General features: G+C 37.1%; 1 protein-coding gene across 3 annotated transcripts in view; it reads left to right on the top strand.

The window, feature by feature from the left end:
* The window catches only part of LOC107082335 (microphthalmia-associated transcription factor-like), a 35091-nt gene that overhangs the window by 15000 nt on the left and 1912 nt on the right, over positions 1 to 18179 (top strand). Inside the window, exons 1-8 of one of the 3 annotated variants that reach the window (XM_015370952.1) lie at positions 13445 to 13671; positions 14143 to 14355; positions 14438 to 14533; positions 14605 to 14713; positions 14975 to 15058; positions 15278 to 15334; positions 15479 to 15554; positions 16846 to 16993. In XM_015370952.1, coding sequence (XP_015226438.1) covers positions 13639 to 13671; positions 14143 to 14355; positions 14438 to 14533; positions 14605 to 14713; positions 14975 to 15058; positions 15278 to 15334; positions 15479 to 15554; positions 16846 to 16993 — 816 coding nt within the window. In that variant the 5' untranslated portion in view covers positions 13445 to 13638. Of the gene's footprint in view, positions 1 to 13444; positions 13672 to 14142; positions 14356 to 14437; positions 14534 to 14604; positions 14714 to 14974; positions 15059 to 15277; positions 15335 to 15478; positions 15555 to 16845; positions 16994 to 18179 lie in introns of those variants that run through there. The other 2 variants (XM_015370953.1, XM_015370954.1) reach the window with 2 other exon arrangements.

Here is an 18179-nt window from a genome sequence, read left to right as displayed (position 1 = left end):
CACACACTCACACACTGATGGTGGCAAGCTACATTGTAGCCACAGCTGCCCTGGGGCTCACTGACAGAAGCGGGGCTGTTGTACACTGGCGCCACCGGTCCCTCTGACCACCATCAGTAGATAATTCAGGTGAAGTGTCTTGCCCAAGGACACACGACACTGAAAGTTGGAGTCGGGGGCAAACTCCTACATCCAACGCCACTGTAGAGCGATGGATGTGCACAAAACAGACAGTTTCTTTGAAGGATTATGTCTATTGAATACCAGCAATAAGTACAATCTCCCCTGGACCTTCTACTAGACAGAGTATATACTGTATACTGTATCTACCAGCTTTATATTTTGCTTTAAATTCTCTCCACAGTAGCATTAGACGCCTAATATAATGTCACAGCCTTAGAAAAGCATCAACTTTAAAATATATCTGATTTAAATCCACGTGCAGCTGTTTGTGGTTTGCAATGACCTTTGCTTCAAACTCCAGGCATATTGGGTAAAATAATGCCACATCTTTGTGCTCTTTGATATTCAGACCAGGCAAAAACAGAGCTTTAGTTGAACTAAAAGAGAGCCTTTTGTTGCCAAAACTCAGAGTACACCTAAAGCTGTGTCCTCCATTTTAAACAGTCAGTAGATGTTTCAAGATAATATTTTCAAAGAAAAAAAGGGCATGTCTCTACAAGTTTCCAGAATTTGTTTATCTGACTGTTTCAGATATAGCTGATCCATGTCCCCGCCCATTTGTGACTGATGCTTGTACTTAAAAGAAAAGTAACAGGAGGCTGTTTAGTTTGATGCTGTTTTTCTTCTTTTTGCTTCTCTGCGAGCAGACGTGATAATGGAGGTCTGTGCATTCATGTAGCCACTAAATTAAGCACCATGGTCTAAAATTTCAGCAAGTGCATGTTCAATACCCCACAGTGAGAAAACATTGTGTCTAATTCTTAGAAGAGGATGCTAAATTCTTGCTGCTGTTACCCAAAGGCTTCAGGGTGTATAGCAGAGAAGACATCTCTTTGTCCTAAGCTCCTCCTTTAGATAAAATGGTCTGTCTCAGCTGTAGCTGCAGACAGTTGAGAAATGCGATTTAGAGAATAACGCAAGGAAGCAAATGCCTTGAGGCATTAATGGAACTTGGCACATGTCTCTTTAAAAAAAGTAGTTAATTAAAATAAATCTTTTTATTTTAATCAGTTTGTTGCATTTTTTCCTACATTCTTGGAGTCAGTGTGTTTAATGATCTGAAAAATAAACATTTGCTCTTCTGTCAAAGGTTTTATATGGATTCTATTACACCTAAACTTAGATTTGTAAAGGGGAGGAAGTCTTGTCTGAAGGCAGCCACAGTTGAGTAGTCACGGTCCATACTGTTAATAATTTTCATTATGCCGATTTTTCCAGTCACTAACTGTGAAAAAAGGACACATTGTGTTCTGTAGATATGAATTTTGAATGGCCTTTTGTCTTAAGATTTTTCCAAAGAGCTTAGTAAATGTAGGGGGGGAAAATTCCCATGATTCCTAAAGAAGACGGTATTTCACGTTTTTGCTGGAATGGAAAACTTAGTCAACCTTCTGATAGAGGTGGTTTCATATGGAATCTGAATGGAGACGCAAGCCAGGCAGAACATAGAGTTGATAAAATAGCTATATTTTAAAAACATGACAGCAAGGATGCTGAATTATCACACATCTTTCTATCAGGTTTCCATATCTGCTAATTTTTGCTTAAGGCCAGGCTTGTCCCCGTCTTCATTGGTCAAAGATTGAAATGTTGAACTTTTATTATTATTATAACACCGCGTATATTCTATTGGGATGTTATATGATAGACTAACCCAAAGTAATACAGTTCGGGGATGTAAGTAAACAAGCATTTTTTTTTAAATATCTTAAAAAGAATATACTGAGACTGTGACCTCTTGTGAAATGACCACGTCACAATCCAAATCAGCAAACTCCCATCCACCTCAGCAGTGTTGGAAACAGTCAAGCAAATCCTTTAGAGCAAGCTTTATTGACACCACATAATGTTAAAAAGGACTCACGGTGTTAAAAAATTGATTGGAAATGGTATTTATGGATTCAGTTTAAATTGTCTTCATTAAAGTACGGTGTTTATTCCTGTTTTTAATGCTTTAAATTTTACTGTCAAGAGAAGAAACTAATATCTTGAGTTTTTGGATTTGGCTGTCTAAATGTTTTATTAACTGCTGTTTTTATTGACCCCGCCTAAAGCTCCTGATGAAAGTGTTTTTTTTTTTTACTTAGCAGAAAAGCTAGACTGGTTCCTTGTATAGAAAACTCTCCTTGCAGCAGGATATTACCATCACCCGAAGGTGATGGTGCTCAAAAGTAGTGGAGATTGATTTTGCCAAAAGCTAAAATTGCAATGACTGGTGCGGCTGCTCCAATAATCCAGATGCTGTGTCGGTCTGTTGTGGTGAAGATTGAGGTGAGCCAAAGAGCAAAGATCTTGATATACTCATTAGTCTATGTTACTCCCACCTATGGTAATACACATTTGGATTATGACTGAAAGAAAAAGATCCCAGGTTGGTCAGGCACTCTCTCAGGGATAGGTTGAGGAGCTTGGCCAAACCTGAAAAGGTTTGGAGTAAACCCGTTTTTCCTCAGGAGATGTTACAGGCATGTCCCACTGGGAGGAGGCCCAGGGGAGAAACCAAGACATGCTGGAGAGACTATGTCTCCCGGCTGGCCCCAAATCACCTTGTGCTTCCACCAGAGGAGCTAGAGGAGGTGTTTCAGATAGAGGAGAGTTTTGGAGTCTCTGCTGACACTGCTGGCCCTGCAACCTGGTCTCAGATAAGTGGAAAACAATGACAACGGGATGATTATTTTTTTGTTATTATGTTGTGATTGCGATACAAGCACGCAGATGTCCAGGGTTATATTGCCTTCATGACCTTGAACGCTTTTTTTCCCCTTTCTTTTAACCATTTTCAGGTAATTGAAAATGGCACTAACACATCCTGAAGCCCATTCCTTTAGTTTAATAGTGGAAAATAGTTTCCTGTTCCCAAGGTGTTTTATCTTGCAACCCATAACCTTCTCTGGCTTCCATCTTCACTTTGAGTCTGACTAAAGCTGTAAAGTGAGCAGCAGTCTACAGGTTTGCTCTGTGGTGCTGCCTTACCTTTATTAAACTAAACTGTGTAAAATAGAGGCTAATCAATATGGCTAAGTAGCAAGATACTGATTGAAAAGGGGGAAATGTAGGACTATTTAATTAATAAACTATTCGGCATTTCCCTTATATTTCTTAACTATGCTTTACTTTGTTCTGTTAACTACAATCTCAATACTACGAGGTCTTACTACACTTCCAAGAGACCATACAATGTAGTGTTTATATTATTTATAGGAGACCAATCTATTCTACTTGTTTTGCTTCTGTGGAAAATTGCTCCAGGGGGTATAATTAATATGTTTGGTCTCTTTTCCTGGCATTAATTCCTTTTTAGAAAAAAGAAAAAAAAAACACAGTGTTTTTAGTCAAGTAACATTATTCCCTTTCAAGCTGTTAATAAAACCACACTGATCATATCACTAAATTACCCGAAGAGATATGTTAAAAATGGAAAAAAATATTGTATCAGTTTGGAAGTCAAAGGGAAGAAGGTCAAGGAAAATATATTTTAACTTTTGGATTAGTGGAAATTCTCTTTTCTTACTATTTATTCATTTAACATTTTTACTTCTAAATCTGAACATGAAAGGGAACCTGTATATTTGTTTCTTAATTGGAGGGGAAAAAAAACTTTTTCAACTGTTCTATTTAAGATTTTTCAATTGTTCCTATATTTATATATATATATATATATATATTTATAGTAAATCTCCTTATGTTAACTCATTCTATAACTCAACCCATAACCTCAAATAAAAAAGCTAATTTAAACTTATTTAACCCCAATACTATCGATAATCATCAATGAATTAAGCAGCTAAGGCTTTCCTCAAACATTTCCTACTTAAGTATTTGGCTGAAGGCTTTTTTTTCAGGCTCATCATTTTAAGACAGGGGTCTGTTTCAGTGATATGTATCAATACGTTTGGTTTTTACATTGGCCTTAAGCTAATTGTAACCCTTACCAATTACCATGACTATATCCTTAAACACAACTATATTAAGAAGTCATTTAACTTGAAATGGTTTATTAGCCTATGCACAGTTATAAACCAGAAGAGAACTGCACATTTCTCTCTCTGCACAAGAAGCATTATGCCTGCACTGGGCTGCCGTCTATGTCAGCAGTAACTTTGCAAGAGGTGGGGAAAATCCTGGACAGTTAAGCACAAATGATCATACCCCCAATTTTAACCCTGTGAAGTTTGTTTCTGATTGGAAAGTATGTTGACATTATTAAAAGGGAAAATGAACAAACCTCCATAGTGATTAAACAATCCCTTATTTCTATTTGTACAACATTTTACATCTGCGAGTAATCAAGCGGCACAGTTCTTGAACTGCTACTTAAAACAACCATCAGTCAGTCTATAAGGATGCATGCTATTCATAAATGTCTGATTTAGTCTTCTTTAAAAGCCAAAGAGTTAATTTCCCTCCTTGTTTCAGACAACCTCCGTAATACAGCTGTACTATAATTCAATACAAATATATATATATATATATATATATATATATATATATATATATATATATATATATATATATATATATATATATATATAAATACAAATTACATTTCATTAATCATGCTGGTACCTATCTCCAGCTGTCAATGGGCAAGAGGTGAGGTACACCCTTGACAGGTCACCAGTGTATAGTAGGGCAACACAGAGACAACAGGACAAACAGTGAAACATTGGACAAACAACTGTTCATGCACACAACCTAACAGTCATGTTTTTGGACCGGGGGAGGAAGCTGGAGTGCCTGGAGAGAACCCACGCATACTCATGGAGAACAAGCAAACTCCATGCATAAAGACCCCAGGCCATGAATCGAACCTGGAACCTTCTTGCTGGAAAGCAGCAGTGCTACCCACTGCATCACTGTGCGGCCGATAAATTTTCTTTCAATATAAGATGAAATACATGACATTCAACAATTCACATTACAGTCTATTGTTACAGCTTGTCTTTTAAAACAAATATTTGTAAGATTATGTCTTGAAGGAGTTTAATAAATGTGGCAAAGATAATTATTGTAAACTTTTATAGGATTCGTCCAGCTCTACTCTACAACTTCAAAAACTTTTGACTCTTTTTTAATTTTCTTTATTTAACCAGGTAAACCCCGTTGAGATCTGGATCTTATTTTCAAGGGGGACGTGGGTTTTCAAGGACTTACTGGCTGTTGCTTAAAAACACGCCTGCCAGCATTCTATGGAAAAGCATTCTTGGATGCCTTTCCAAAATAAGAAATGAAGTCTCGGATTCTGCATTAAGTGAGCTTCTCTTGACACTCACAATGTTATAAATACATACCTGTGGATAAACATCTGGCTGTTGCAGTATGGAAGATGTCCACAAACAGCGAATACAGGACAGTGAGTCACATTTTTAGCGTTGGTGTAGCGATTACCATTGTCTGCAGGACTTTTGTGATGCTGTGATCAAATTGTTGTTCCTACACATTTAGAGACCCCTGATGCCAGAAAACTTGTGGAACTAGCACAGTTTTTCAAAAAATGACGGGGAGCAGCACAATTTCTTGGAGCAATCAGTGGCAGTTGCACCCCTATTATAGAACTACCTGAATAGCCGTTGGACTACTTCAACAGAAATGGGTGGCATTCTATCATTTTAAAGGCATTTGTTGACACAAAAAGGTCAGTTTAAGGATGTGTGTGTTGGCTTTGCTTGGAGTATGCATGACGCTTGCATGTTATCTTGGTCAAAGCTGTGACACTAATCAGCTTCAGAAGTCAGCTCAGTGATAGAAACTAGGTCCGAGCAATTAGCAGCTATGCCTTGCCAGGAAACAGATACTCTGCTGGGATATTAAGCTGGCCTAATGAGGAAATTATGACCACTGATGTTAAAATACGAAAGCTACTCACCATGCATAGTTGATTCCACGCCAAACCCAGTTTCCACAAGCTATACATTAAGCGCAAAGAAGGGGGCAGGAGCTTAGTTAGCATCAGAGCCACCATTGAAGATGAAACATCCAAGCTCCCAGCATACATCAGGATTATGTCCTCAAGGGATGGAGCACTCAACAAATGTGTCAGACAATGGAAAATGGAAGAAAATGAACTAGCTGAAGTGGCTGATGTGACCTAATCCTTACAATTCCTAGGGAGGGCTGGGCTGTAGGACAGCAGAGAAGAAATTTTCATGGCAGCACAGAAGCAGGCTTTGAGCATGAGATGCCCTGATCTATCAAACAATACAAAATCCCAGCTGTAGCATCTGACAGCAGAGTGCCATATGCTATCAGGAAAGGAATACACGAAACTTCATAACCAAGTGGCTGGTATAGAGTATGGAAACATCTGTGCCGAATACGAACTGATTACCCCCAGGTCAAAATGGGAGCCTCCCCGAGGAGGACTAAAATCCTGTGGGACTTTCAGATACAAACAGACAAAATGGTAATGGACAAACCTAGAGACATTGTGTCATTGATGAGCAGCAGAGGACAGCCATAATTAACATGCTACCATCTCAAATGATGTAAACATAAGAAAAGAGAACATGAGAAACTGGAGGAATTCTCTCCTCTTTTCCTGCGCTGGCCATTCAGTTACCTGTGCTGGCCTATCATTAATCATATCATGTGCTGGAATTGCGATAAGGAAGTACCAGTGGATGTGCAATAAGTTCAATTTTGGCAGTCATAATGCACCATATAGCAGTCCCCCATGAGATAGTCTTGCCCCCCATCTGGCTGCCTGAACAATTAATGTCCAGCTACACCACTTAAAACAAAATAGCAACTCAAGTCACATGTCATACCTTTAATCTCAAAATTTCTATCTCGAGAATCCTGGATTATTTGTTATCAGGCCTTGTCATAAATGTCTTCCAACTTGGCCTCTGTGTCAAAATTCACCAACTTTTATGACTATCTTTATGTAATTGACCTATCTTTGGTGGGACTCAAAACCACAGCATTTTGTTGTAAAAAAAAAACCTCTTCTGAAAAAAGCATTTTAACTTTTAAGAAAACAGAAAATGTTATCTGTCTTCTTTTGACGAAATGCCCCGAAGAGTGGCCGGTTGCCAAGGAAATGGGAAAAGTTAAAGTGTGGAGAAGAGCTGGTGGAGAGATGTGAATGGATTTGTTTCATTTCAAGGGTCAAAGAGTGACGACTATCTCTCGAAATTTTGTTGGTCCTAAAGGCATAAGTCTAGAACACACACCCATGTGCTTTCCCGGAGAAGGTAATAAACCCACATCTCACAAAGAGTCTATGAATAAAGGAAGAAGCTGGGCTTGCTCAAGGGATTGCTGCAATACATCTCTACTAAACAGTTCAGTATAAACCAAAGGTTTGGCTGAAGGAAAAGGGCACACTGCGAAGCAGAAACAAAGAAACACTCTAGTACGAGTTCACAAAGAATGCTTTTTCAGTCTTATCTTATTAAGCTGTGTTCAGCCAGCGGGCACCTCCCCCTGTATTTGTATTCACCTCTACAATTAGAAAGTTTCAAACTATCCTTAGAGGGGAACAAAACTTTCTGTTCTTGTACCATCACACAACATTCAACAGACATTTGTATTATTAAGTGCAAAATACACTTTAGGACAGAGAGATGCATGCAAAGAAGCATAAGAAAAATCTTTAAGTACACATTATCCTTTAAACATTTGATACTTCTTCTTTCTCTGCAGCACTTGCAAGTTTAGATTCACTTCATCTTTAGATGTAATGTGAAGCAGTGTGTATAATTTATTTTTTTACTTGCCCTAACCTTAGAGCAGAATAATGGACAGCAAGCATTATCAGCACATTGGCAGCATTCTTAAAAGCTAAATTATAAAGTCAAAACTGAAAAAAATATATATTTTAATGACTCCACATATCACAATTGATGGATTAGTTCCAACAAAGTTTGTTCAATAGCCATTGTGTTGTCTTCAGTAATATTGTTTTAAAATCATTTTAAAGAATAAACATTTGATTTCCTGCAAATAGTAAACAGATTGCTTGTAAATTGATCTTTTAAATAGTTATTTGGAATAGAGATAGAGATAGATTTCTGTCCCAACAACTTGAAATCGATCAGTTCTACGTAAAAGTTTTATTCAATCAAAAATTACTTAGAATTAAAGCCACAAGATGGACAGTCCTAACAGCTCAGCTCTACTCAGCCTATCACTAACCGCGGGAGCCAAGCACCGTCGCCTTATTGCTTCTTCTCTGCCAGCTTACAAGTTCCACACTTAACCACTAGACAAGCAGGGGACAAGCACAGCTTTGGTTAGGAAGGGTTAAACTACAGCTAAAAGACAATATCTGGCACAAATCTTATCTCTTCACAGAGGCTCATGGCCATTTCCTGATCTCAGTTGGCTGGACTCAAGTAGGCATGCCCAAAGTCAGTCCTCAAAAGCCGCTGTCCTGCAGATTTTAGAGCTCTCCCTGCTCCAGCACAGCTTATTTACATTGATACAGTGGCTTTTAAAACCCTTCATCCCAATTGCTCCCCAATGGGATGGGTTAAATACAGAGATACATTTCTCTTATGTGAGATCTATAAAGTTGAATTATATGTCTTGACATATATAAATATATACATATGTCAAAATATATCATGTCACACATATATATTTATGTTTTTGAAACGGGGTCGTTAAAGAGACTACTACAGTGTCTTGTCCAGAGGTACATGAACACCTTATGGACAAAGGACGTTCTTTCGAGGACCAAAATGTTCACATTTTGAACAAGGAAAATAGGTGGTTTGAGAGGGACATGAAGGAAGCATCTATGTTAAGAAAGAAAAACCAACCTTAAACAGAGGGGGTGAACTCAGATTTCAGCTTTCAAAAATCTACAAGGTAGCAATTGAGTTAATCCCTTCGCGCTATCACCACAAGCCCAACCCCTATACAAGGGACTAGAAGATATTGCCTAGTAAGCCAGGCCAACAATTACCTTTAAGGACCCCCTTTCAGGGACATAGACATGTATGGTGCATTGCAGGCTAACAAAAGAAGCCAAACGACCCCCATTCCAAAGGGGTGGGCTCATTTGTGTGTTCAATTTGCAGGTTTTCAAAAAGCTTTCTTGGGCTACTGTATAAGAGCCTCGAACTCAACACTGTTTCTGACATTTGAATTGAAAATGCTTCCTGGATGGAACGCGAAACGTCTTTAAACTTGGAAACAAAGTCCAGTGGATTGTTTTCCAACTTTTTTAAGAATGACCTGGATGACTGAGAATCTTCACCAGTCTAACAAAATAGTTCTTAGTAGTGACCCAGAGATTGCTGATGTCCAGCTTAAAGGAATAGTACACCCAAAACATGATTAGCCTTCATTTTCTACTCACCCCCATGCTGAACAACACTCTGGAGTACTTTTTTGATATCTCAAATGCATCTGGAGATCTGGGAGGCTTCTTGCTGTCTGATGACATTCAAATAATGGAGGTCTACGGTGCCCGAGACAGAAAGGTCCATAAAAGTCCACAAAAAACATGTCAATATTCCTCCATACTGCTCGTCCAATGTATTCCAAGTGTGCTGAGTGGGTAGCATCCAGAATTTACTCGAAACGAAGTCATTTAGAATGTTTTTAGAGCATAAACAGTAGTGTATAGTATTTCCTGAAAGCGCACACATGCGCGTTCAGGACGCTACGGAAGCCGGCAGACCAAACCAGATGAAAGTGCGCATTCAGCGTCTGCTCTGCCGATAATGCAAGCGTAGAAGAAGAAATGTGCTGTTTACCTGTGCAAAGAAAGAAACAACGAAAGAAAAATGTCTGAGGACTTCAGTGTTGAGGAAGAGCAGGAGTTCTTTGCCGAGCTGAATGCGCACTTTCGTCTGGGTTGGTCTGCCACGGTTTCCGTAGCGCCGTGAACGCGCTTTTAGGAAATACTATACACTACTGTTTATGCTCTAAAAACATTCTAAATGACTTCGTTTCGAGTAAATTCTGGATGCTACCCACTCAGGACACTTGGAATACATTGGACGAGCAGTATGGAGGAATATTGACACGTTTTTGTGGACTTTTATGGGCCTTTCTGTCTCGGGCACAATAGACCTCCATTATTTGAATGTCAGCAGACAGCAAGAAGCCTCCCAGATCTCCAGATGCATTTGAGATATCAAAAAAGTACTCAAAGTGTTGTTCAGCATGGGGGTGAGTAGAAAATGAAGGCTAATCATGTTTTGGGTGTACTATTCCTTTAAGGCAAATCAGGTCTACATGTAAGTGGTCTATAAAGCATACCATTAAATTGAATAGTTTTTTTTTTTATTTTGATATTTATTTGTTTTACAGAATTTCTTTAAAAGAAAAAAACAAAACAAACAAACAAAAACAATAAAAACTACATAATTAAGACCATAAAGCAGATGTTTAGATGAGACAAAGAAAATTGTCTCATTTAAAAATGTTCCTATAATGATTTCATTTATCAAAAAAGAAGCCATTCAAATATATTTTGTATTTTGTTTAAAGATAATTTCTCACATAAACCAATACGTAGGTTTGCCACCATTGTTTTGACTTAAATGCTGTAACAGGATTGAAGTATTAACTTTTCCATTTAGTTCAGAATAATTAAAAGGTGAATTTATTGGTGTGTTTTGGGTTATTTTTCTACTGCATAACAGCAACTGATAGGCAAATGTTGCAACAGAGCTCGTCCTGTGTAGACTAACAAATAAATTAGTGGGACTAATTGCTTGAGCAGACTGCCCTGTTTAGAACATAAGGCCAAAATAAACTTTGCTGTTATATCTAATTAAATTAAGTGCCCTGCAGAAAGACTACATCCTTTATATTTGTTTTGAAGCTCCACGTCCTCTTGAACTGTCCAAAACTGGTAAAAGCTATGCTGATGTAGACTCTGTCTCCCAGTTCTTACTTCTTATTCTTTGGGCAAAGATTAAGGATGGTCCTCCTTTTAAAAAGGGAAATTACAAGTATAATAATCTATTTTTTTATTTGCTCCTTCTCCAACGACAACACATTTTTATATATAGTCAGGCTGGTTTGGATATCTTCCACCTATATCATCTAAGTACTTTTTTTATTTAAAAAAGCTTTTTATTGATTATTGTTTATATTTCTCAAAAATGTTGGTATTGTTAATACATTTAAATGTAATTAAAAGAAATGGCAACACAGTATAAATAAATAAACTAGTGCATTGCCAAACCATTTTGAGCTGAATTTTCAGAGGCAATAACGAGAACCTGAATGTCCCTGAATAGTCAGGTTATGTTTATTACACTAATCAATGCTGGTAGAGTGTCTGCATAGTGTGGCATGAAAGGAGGCCATTTTCTCAACGGGTCATTGCTAGGACATTTCCATGGAAATGTTGAGGACATCATTGGTAGACCTGTAAAAAAGGCTATTTACACAATAAAGGAAAATGAGATAGCATAACCTATTACTTTATTTACTTTGTGTCCCAGGTATTTGTTTAAAATAGTTAGTGTTTATCTCTTTTAGCTTAAAAAATAATAAAGTTAATAGCTTTGACGGCAACCTAATGAAAAAAACCAGATGTTAGTTAAAGATATTTTTTTACAAAAAAATTAACTGTTACTACAATTTTTTTTATATATATTTATGATTATTAAAACCCACTATCCACTACAACACTTAATCCCCTTGACATGATTATTTTTATCATTTCTTGAAGGGGTCTTCTGGATTAGTTTACCAGCATTTAAACATTTAGTCCAAAACTTTTGTTTTTTTCACTTTTAAGATAATTCACACTGTTTCAGTTATTTAAAATCAGGCCCAACTTGATAATGTGAAAAACTAAACCTGAGTGCTAAATATTATGAATTAGGCTTGCCATGTTAAAATCAGATATTCCTGAAAAAATGCCACAAATCCTCTTAATTTATGAGAGGTGCTGATATTTCCCAAGGTGTACCGGTAAGCTGTTTGTCTGGCTATTCTTCTGTATGGGCAGCTTTCACTCTTTCACTATGTATAAGAGAGATTGCAGGGTTCAGACTTGCCATGCGCACTAACTGAGGTGTTTATCTACCAGAAATAAATGATCTGTGACTCCTTAAAAAAACACCTTAGATATTACAGTTTAATAACACCTGAAGCATCATGTTGAAGCTTCTTACTGACTTAGGTCGATCCCATACAAGGTCCAAAGGCTTAAAAAAAACATCAAGATAAAAGTAGATAGGAATAAGCAAGGACAAATGAAAAAGTTTTAAACATGTTTTAAAGTAGCTCAGCATCGGAGCGGTTTTGCAGTGTACAGGAAGCTTATTTTAGACCTTTAAAGCATAAAAACCAAAACATGCTTCCCAGGACTTTGTTTTAAATCCCGGAAAAGTCAGTATCTTTGATACCAAAGATGTTTTACGTAGGTCTTAGCTGATAAACCTGAAACATGTATCAGAAGAAACTTCTGCTGTTTCCGGTTGACTTTTAATTTCAAACCCCAATGAAAAAGCAATTTCAACTCCACTTAACTATTCCACAGTTTTTGGGTAACATACGCAGTGAGCAGGCCAACTGCTATTAGTTATGCATGCTTAGTTCTCTGTATTTCTTTTTATTTTTTTTTTCAAACATGTTCAAAAAATCAGGTAGCACCAAGCTATTGATGAAGAAGAAGCAAATAGAAGTGTAAATAAACATATTTTCCAAAGGCCATTACCATGTCTTTTTATACAGCCTATATGGTTATATTAGATTTCCCTCTTGGGGGCCCTTTTTAAACGTCAAACTAAGATAAATTAATGAATAAAAGGATTTATTTTTCCTCTTCTTTTTGCTACATTACACAACAAACTTTAAAAGGTCAAAATCCTGCATTGCTCCTTTTTTAAAATAGACTTGGAGATTTTTACTGGTTGGGAAACTTTAATGTGGTGGTTTTTTTGTGCAAATATAGTTTGTAATGAACAAGAATGACAAACCATATATAAGTAAAAAAAAAAAAGATTGTCATCTTCTTTACTTTGCATGCCAGTTGACAAGTAAACATATTTAACCTGTAAAAGTCCAAAAAGTGATCAAGAATTTTGTAAATGGCGTATACTACTGAGCTTTTATCTGGCTTGTTTGTCGGGAGACAGTGGTGTGAATTGTTTTTCTGGCGCTCAGAACAAATGATGTTTTATACTAGATGAGCAGAACTAAAGATTAAATGTTAGTTGGCCTTAAGCAAACTTCAGTTTGCAGACCACTGGCCCATCGACAGAAAGACGCCTTTGTGAGCTGGAGGCTGTGACGTCAAATGGGCTCCATAAAGACATAAATTCATAGTTTAATCTGGAACAACACAAAGATGGGAGGATGAGTCTTGATGTCCTCCTCCATTCCTTAACGTGCATAACTAATTAGGCTTATTCCCAGGATAAATAAAGCAGGACTAAAAGTCTGCTGTCAGATTTTCAACAGCTGGCCTGCCAAGCAAGGAGGTGTTAACGTAAAGGGATTAAACCATTATTTTCTTTGTTTCACAATCACAAAATGCTGGAGATGCTTGAATACAGCCACTATCAGGTAAGATTTTATGTACCTTTTTTATGATAATGTTAGGAAATATTAAAAAATGCAAATAAAATAAACTTAAAAGATGATGCTTATGCATTGGTACACACACTCTGAAATGATTTCTAACATTTAATGGAAAAGTTTACGTTGTAGTTTCTATACAGCTGCTGCGGGGTGAAGCAGCCTTTTTTGTGGTCAGAGATCATGTGATTGAACCTAAAGGCTTTGCAAGAGTATTTGTGTAAAGACAAACTTTTGGTTCATCTTTTTCTGAAATAACTGTCCCTTAAGTTTCCTAGGAATTATAATGGGGTTTCTCTAATTGGTATATACCAGTAATAAAGAATCCTAAAGAAGAATTTATAAATACATTGACATTTATAACATTTGATTACCAAATTATCATCCACATTTAAAACAAACTTAACATTTAAGAAAAAAAAAGCAAGCCAAATGTTTATATATCAATACTCTTGGTAGGTACAGTCCCACCTGGAAAGTCCGTCCAAGTACCACATCCAGCCGTCTCAGAGAGGGCAGGTGAGACAGTATCTTTCTTCCAGTCTAAGTGGGAAAGCTGGAAGCCAGTGTCCCAGCCAGCCCCCCGAGCACAGCATGCCACCCGGGCCTGCTGGCAGCGCACCCAACAGTCCCATGGCCCTTCTAACACTCGGTGCCAACTGTGAAAAAGAAGTACGACTGATTGTCCCTAAAGATGATTTCTTTTCATTCCAATTAAGGAAGCTTTTACTTATATATTTTCTCACTCCAACAGATGGATGATGTCATTGATGATATTATAAGCTTAGAGTCAAGTTACAATGAGGATGTGCTTGGACTGATGGACCCAGCTTTTCAAATCAACAATCCGGTATTACTTTTACCTTACTTTTTTAGTTTTTTAGATTTAGAAAAAACTAATGCAACATCTGTGACCTCCAGCTCCCTGTGTCTGGTAATATACTTGATGTGTACAACAACCAGGGCCTTCCTCTCCCTGGCATCTCCATGGGCAACTCATGTGCACCGAACATCAAAAGGGAATTCACAGGTAAGAAGGAACCCCATACAAACTTCATTAGTACCATGCTTTGAACAAGGACACCCGAGTGCATGTTCTCCCGATTGTTTCCTTTCACCTTGTGATTTAAGATAGCCACAGAGAAGCTACATACATATAAAGAAGTAAAATCACTTTTACATAGGAAAAACTATTATGAAATGATTACTGTGGACTTAAGTGAACATTGTGTGCAATTTGGAAGAGCACAAAATACTGTTAAGTCAATGCTTTGCCAAATAATTACTCCAGCTCCTGGCATGAAGCAAGTACTGGACAAGCCGGGATCCTGTGGCCAGTTTGAAAGCTATCAAAGGCCAGACGGCTTTCCAGTAGGTAAGCGAATCAAGAATAAAATGTTTTCCCATCAGATCATGTATTTTGTGTACGACTAAATCGCACACAATTAAAAAAAAATTGTATTTACCTCCAAAAACTTGAAAGCTAAACTCTGTTTTTTTTCCCCCTGTTAATCAATGTGGATAAACATATGTTGAAAGTAATTAAGAAATAAATAAAAAGTTGACAAAACCCCCCTTTGTTTTTATCCCACAGAGGCTGAAGTACGAGCCCTTGCTAAAGAAAGACAAAAGAAGGACAATCACAACCTGAGTAAGTCCATTCTAATAACCTGAAAGGGGATTTATATGTGTTTTATCATATTTCTGTCCATAATGAGGAGATGGTAAAATGGTTTAAGATAAATTTTTTGCTGAACAATGTCTTTGCATGATCATTCATTTGGTCAAATTTTAGTTGAGCGAAGACGGAGGTTCAACATCAACGACCGCATAAAGGAGCTGGGAACCTTGATACCGAAGTCAAATGATCCGTAAGTATTTTTTCTGCGTTTGGAATGAGAGTTCAGTAATAGTATTCATATTCTACATTATTTTATTTGTATGAAGCTTTTAATTGGGATTCAATGTTACAGACCAACATGAAGTTGTGCATAATAAAGAAACAAAAGGAAAAGCAAATACTTTACAGCCATTTTCTAATTGAAAAAAACCCTAAAAATTTGGGCATGAATTTTATTGTTCTCCTTTGACTCTTATATTCCTAAATTATATTAACTGCAACCAACCGCCCTAAAAGCACAACAAGGTTTAAACCAAGTTATAAAACCTCAGAGGCTGTTTAACAAGAAAACAAGTAGTTAGCGAGACAAAAAAACATTTGAAGTCTGTTTCCCCAAAAGCCATGTAGGGGGCAGAGCAAGCATGTGGGAGGAGGGGCTCTGATCAGATAAGACTAAAACTGTCTTTACTGTGTACGTGCAAAATGCTTCACTTTGTAAGGGCTCTTTCTCTCCTGCAGTATTAGACGCTGTAAAAATTAAGTCATAACTAAAATTGAAATATTTAGTTCAATGCATATTCATGTTTTGGAGTTGTTCTACTCTATTCTATAGATTTATAATGTACACTTGCTGTCTTTGTCCAACCAAACTGAGCTTTAGATTTTTAGAAAGGAGAATGTGCAAAAAGTTAAGTAATTTTTTTTTTGAACCCTCATAAGAGGTACACTTATTAAAACCAAAGAAGGTTCCACTTTTTCTGATTAGTGACTCGAGGAATGATCAGACGCGCAAGCCACAAAATTGCACTTATCAGTTTAATTCATTTTTTAAAACAGTGTAAACCCTTTTAACCCTTTTGTAAAGCCTTTTCAAAATCCTGGCCTGACATTTTTTTAATAATTTGGTGAATACGTTGTGTACATCGACTGATTATGAAGCAAAATGCTCAAATAAATGAAAATGATCGTTTTTTTAAATCTAAAATATTGTATGAAAGATGTTTTTCACTAAATTTTAAGGTCATGTTTGGTTACTAAATCATTAGTTCTTTCTTCTCATGTTCACATATTTTAATGTGCCAAAGTAACTTTTAGAAAAACTTAGCATTACTTAATTGAAAGCAAACTCCACGTGCCCTGACATTTATCCATCTGCCTGTGGAGTTTTTCTAAAGTGGATTTGTTTGTAACCTTCTCCTCTTCATTTGTACTCTTAAAGTGCATAACTTATTGACCCAGATGATCCATGAAGAATCCTGTGTTGTTCTGGTCAGCTGGTCAGCTGTGTCTCACTGTAGATCTTTGTCTCATGCATACCCCAGAGACATGCGCTGGAATAAGGGCACCATTCTGAAAGCCTCTGTGGACTACATCAGGAAGCTACAGCGGGAGCAGGAGAGAGCCAAGGAGCTCGAATGCAGACAGAGGAAACTGGAGCATGCTAACCGCCATCTGATGCTTCGTATACAGGTGTGTCCCTGGTGGTCGGATTCTGGTGAAGTCGGCCTTGTGAATGTTGCTGGTGTGACTGTTGCCCACAACAGGCAAATATCACTTAAAGGAGGATTTTAAACTCAATTGATAATCAACAAAACCAAACAGATCAATGCATCAATCGTAACCCAGCTCAGGATTTTATATTTAGGCACAAAATTAATCATTTTAAGGAGTTTCCCCTATTTTTAATGCCATAAATGAATAATAAACACATACTACTGTAGGTGCTGCTCACAATTGTAATAATAGACCTAAAAATACCTGCGTTATACGTTTGTGAAAACCCTCTTTCATCTACAACATGATAAAGATTTTTTATTTGCTGTAGAAACATTTACATCAGAGGTGTCATCTCATTTATTATTATTATTATTATTATTATTGAAAAAAAAAAACTAAAGATTTGGGCATGAATTTCACTGTTTTCCTTTGACTCTTATATGCCTAAATGATATTAAATGCAACCAACTGCCCTAGAAGCTCATTCTCATTTATATATCAGACAAAATCAGTATTCTTAAGTCTTTAAAATGCTTTATAAATTGAAATTTTTATTTGGTGATTTTTTTGTATTTATTTTTTTACAAAGAGAATATTGCTCTGGTATTAATAGTTTTAGCCACTGTGTACACTTTACCAGCACATATGCTTCTATACTATGATATTCTACGTGTATGCCTTTTTTGGCAGCTTTGGACCAGAGACATTGCCATGGTGGCCTGCATTCAGCATGCGGGCCTTGAGTTTGACACATATGATTAACATCTTTTAAAAATATTTAAAGTCAGTGAGTGATCAAACTGTCTGTAAAAAACTGCCAGAATTGTCTTTTGGTTATTTGACTGGTCAAATGTTTGATGTTACCAATATTTACCTGTAATGGCAGCAACATTTAGAAGAACTTATTGTCGGACAGTAGGAAGCAGTTTATGGAGCAACACAGAGCTCTAACAGACACACAGGGATCAATGCAATGTCTGGGGTGTCTGGTAGTATGAAATGAGAAAACAAATTTGTTATGATAGTTTTAGGGTCTTGAGCCTGGTTCTGCTGGAGGTTTCTTCTTGTTAAAAGGGAGGTTTTTCCTCTCTAAGGTCACTGCATGCACGCTCAGGGTTAGGAATTGCTGCAAAACCAACAACACAATGTAAGCAACTGT

This window comes from Cyprinodon variegatus, unplaced genomic scaffold (assembly GCF_000732505.1).
Source record: "Cyprinodon variegatus isolate N-32 unplaced genomic scaffold, C_variegatus-1.0 Scaffold51, whole genome shotgun sequence".
In the NCBI taxonomy this organism is placed as follows: domain Eukaryota; kingdom Metazoa; phylum Chordata; class Actinopteri; order Cyprinodontiformes; family Cyprinodontidae; genus Cyprinodon; species Cyprinodon variegatus.
The sequence above is the reverse complement of the archived record's forward strand: the minus strand, read 5'-3'. Positions and strand labels throughout refer to the sequence as shown.